Raw genomic sequence first — 3,935 nt, forward strand, 5'->3', positions numbered from 1 at the left:
AAAATCTGCAAACCAATAATTTTTTATCAAAAATGAGACCAAGAAAGTGTAACAGTTGTTAAACCTTTATTTTTTGTTAATGCTTTTTCATGTTATTAATTTTAACTGCCATACACAGTATTTCACAATTTTTTCATTATTTTACAGCTACTTGAATATTGAGCATAAATTAATAGTGAAACCTAAATGACCAATTTCTGAAACTATGTTACAATCAAATTTTTTAAGCAAAAGAAGCATAACATATAAGACGATTAAATCACATAATTATTTTAGTTAAACTGTAGAAGGGGACTCAAATAAATAAAACAATTAACATAAACTCATTTTTGGGTTGCAAATCACTATTTTCTGTAAATCTATTGTGTTTTTAGGTTTATTACTAATAAACATTTGTGAAGGTAAACCAAAGTAGCTTATATCACATTTTTGAGATTGCTCAAACATTGCCAAAATGTGTCTTATGTCCAACAGCATGTAAAATTGTAGAAAAACCTGTTTAGAAAATTGTGAAATAAAGTACTTTGGTTTTACCTTGACGATATATTGTATTTGAAGGAAAAATATTCCGAGATCCAAAACTTAGTTGCTGGATCTAACTTACCAGCCCTGAGTGGAAGTTTACCATCTAAGTTATCGGACGCCATACATTTGTTGTCACTTGATGAAATTTCATCCATACCACCTTCGGTATTGGTGGCATCTGTTGATACCATCGCAAACAATCACAAGTTAAACAAACTCCAGGTAAATGGATAATTACATATTGATGTATGCTACCGTATGTATTGTATAAACTGTTGCGAACCGTGGCCTCATAGAAAAACTATATTTATTGCATGGGTAGAAGACAATGGGACTGCCTTTTTTTTCTATTTTTTCGGCGAATTTGGTAGTAAACAAAAAACATTCAAAGAATTATAAAACCGTATCCCCACAAGTCACAACTGCCAAAGACGGTTGTTAATTTTTTAAAAACCATCGGGATATTTGGATATCATGTGCTAAAGGTTTCCCATCTTCCCTCACAATATGATATACATTTGCATGATGCAAAAGTTATTAAAACGGTAAAGCAGTGACATTCTTTTTTATGAGTTAATTGAGTTTTTTGTTATTAATAGTAAACAGTTGTCAATGTCATGCAGTTTTCTAACTGTCAATATGTTATTTTGACAGAGAGGAGTAATCCTGGAACAAATTATAGCAGGAGGATACCAGGTAAGATTTGTTTATTATAAAACTACATTTAAAAGAAAATTTGATTACTTTTGTATTTTTAAGCATTATTCTTCTTGGGGGACAAGGGTTAAGAAAAATGTTTATAAGTTTACGTTTTGTTGGCACAAACACCTGCATATAATTTCCTAGCACAAAAAAATAATACTTTTCTACAAAAAACACTGAATAATATTTCCCTACAAAAAACAAAAAAGCTTAATAAGAGCATCATTTAAAATTTTAAGTAAACTGAACTTGCTTCAAAACAGAGATTTAATCTTTAACAAACTGCTTGATATTTACAGCAAGTTTAAGCTATTTTTAGTAAATTTTTAGGCTTAAACTGCACAAAAGTTGCATAAATTAAGATGTATTTATTGATATGTCCTTCTCAAGTCAAGCTGTTTATTGCATGACGTACATTGTACAATATATAACTGCAATAGCTTTAATGGCGCTGTCTTATCAGTTTGGTCAGCTTTTAGGACCTTACTACATTTCAGGTTAATTTCCAGTCTTATATATTAATATAACATATAGTCCGCTACACCTAGTGGGCTCGTTTGCTAGGTGTCGCAACTACGCTTATTTTCTTCCAGCTAAATGTAAATATGTTTTTACCTGTAAGCGTATTTTAACAACTGTCGTTTTGTCTCTATATTCTGTCTTTTTTGTTTAAAATATTTCTAAATCTTCGCTACCGTAATCGAAGAGACAAATAAAATTATTGTTATAACCCAGAGATGGCCATAGATAGTCGATTTTTGTCAGCTTTTAGTATGCTATTATAAGCATATTATAAACACTAATGTATATTTTGCAGTTAAACAACATTGACCAAGTTACAAGTCTTGGTGAACTTGTTTCTGAGTTAGACACCACTGTAGTTGATTATACGATGTTACATTCACTTCTTAACACAAGACCTGACCTGATTCAAAAAATGTCAAAACACGTGAAAGCTGATGTTATGGATAAGGTTTGGTTGGGTTGTGTACGCATGTATAGTAGGATGGGGAAAGATGGGACACCGTTTTATTTTATTTTCTCGTCCCATTGATTTGGTAGTAAACAAACAAAAAATTTTTAAATGATTATAAAACCGTATCCTCACAACTCTTATAGACAGTTGTTAATTGTTTAAAACACTATCAGGATATTCCGATGTTATGTGCTAAATGTGTTCCAATTTACCTGGCAATACTATATTATGAAATTAAGTTTAATTATGAATGCTTTTGTATGATAAGTAATATGCCATGTTGCCATTTTTATGTTTTTTTTATATTTTTTTTATTTTTTTTACTAGATATTAACTAACCATGGGGTAGAGTGGGCAGTCAACGCGGAAACAAAATTCTCTTCACTGATCCCCGCATCATTTATCCGCTCGATGGACAACATCAACTTTACGGCTGCTTCCAATATGAAATGGAAACGAAGCCAGGTTAGATTAAATAGACAAGACACAGCAATTTCTCCAATTCAGTAGTTGATAATGGGTTGTCCAAATTGTACATAAAACAAAATTTCAAGTCGTTAACCGAACTGTGACGTCATAGGGCATAAACGTACATCAATATCTGTCTTATTTACACGAAAAGCACGTGTTCCCGTTCGTTAATTGGTTCTTCGCGCTAAGACAGAGTGCGCAGTGACGCTGTTGCTTTGATCGTGCCCTACAACGGCGATTGCGTCGTCAATCTTGATTGTTAATACCGCAGGCTTTTGCAACATTATATTAGCGTAATACACAACTTAAATGTTTCCCTCAGCCAAGCAGCATGTTTATTACGAAATAGCAGGCATTCACACATGGATTCATGCATCATAATAGCGATTGTTTGACCTGGCAATTGATTACGACATAATAGCAATTCACACGTGGATTATTTGCGTCATAATTGTAATTCACACGTTGATTATTTAGCCGACAGGTGCTTTAAAACAGGTTTGAATATGAATAAGAACGCATTACTTTGACTTTAAGGACGTTTGCGCGTGTATTGCAAGCATAGTCCATACGTACGTCGTAAAATTGCATTTAAATTTGCGAAAGAAAAGCAATAAAGAAGAGGCTTTTTATTAGGATTACACTGTATCGGTTAACTTGTTAACCGGTTAAAACTGAACGGTTAACGGTTAAACAAAAAATAGGAAAATTCACAGCCCTACTCTAAATAAACAATTTAATTAGAAAACACATTTTATTGTTTTTCCTTTTTAAGGGGCACCAACTAAACTAATTACACAAGAAAACATCAACAATATTTTTTTATAACAATATTTTCTATTTCCTAACAATTTTTTTCAGGCATTATACATTGTAAAGAAATATCAAAACAATGTAAATCGGAAGCTTACGCTGAGTGATATAAGGTTTGTATTGAGTTGTGTTTACTCAGTATCATGTAGACATGTATGTAAGGTGTTTTTTTTTTGGGGGGGGGGTTTAAAAGGGGGGGTTGTGGCCCCCTAAACCCCCTCTCTGGCTGCGCCACTGGACTGATCCATGTGTGTGAATTGGTACTGTGATTTAATAAACAAAATGTCCATCTAATTTGACGTAAGAATTGTAGATATATTGCAACTGGTAAACTTGTTGTACATTGTTGCTTAACATCGTGTATAGTACTGTAGCAAAAGAAAAGATAGGGCACCTTTAGCATGTGATATCCAAATATCTTATTTGTGTTTTAAACAATTAACAACGG

General features: G+C 32.6%; 1 protein-coding gene across 1 annotated transcript; it reads left to right on the forward strand.

Annotated features, from left to right (window-relative positions):
* Nucleotides 1-520: 520 nt before the first annotated feature.
* On the forward strand, nucleotides 521-3,600 carry LOC104266111 (the record flags this gene model as incomplete). Its single annotated transcript, XM_009861622.2, has 5 exons — nucleotides 521-747; nucleotides 1,180-1,221; nucleotides 2,045-2,200; nucleotides 2,531-2,668; nucleotides 3,536-3,600. Coding segments are annotated over 5 exons (628 nt in total), but the record flags the coding sequence as incomplete, so codon positions are not given.
* Nucleotides 3,601-3,935: the final 335 nt, after the last annotated feature.

This window comes from Ciona intestinalis, unplaced genomic scaffold, assembly GCF_000224145.3.
Source record: "Ciona intestinalis unplaced genomic scaffold, KH HT000874.1, whole genome shotgun sequence".
Lineage (NCBI taxonomy): Eukaryota > Metazoa > Chordata > Ascidiacea > Phlebobranchia > Cionidae > Ciona > Ciona intestinalis.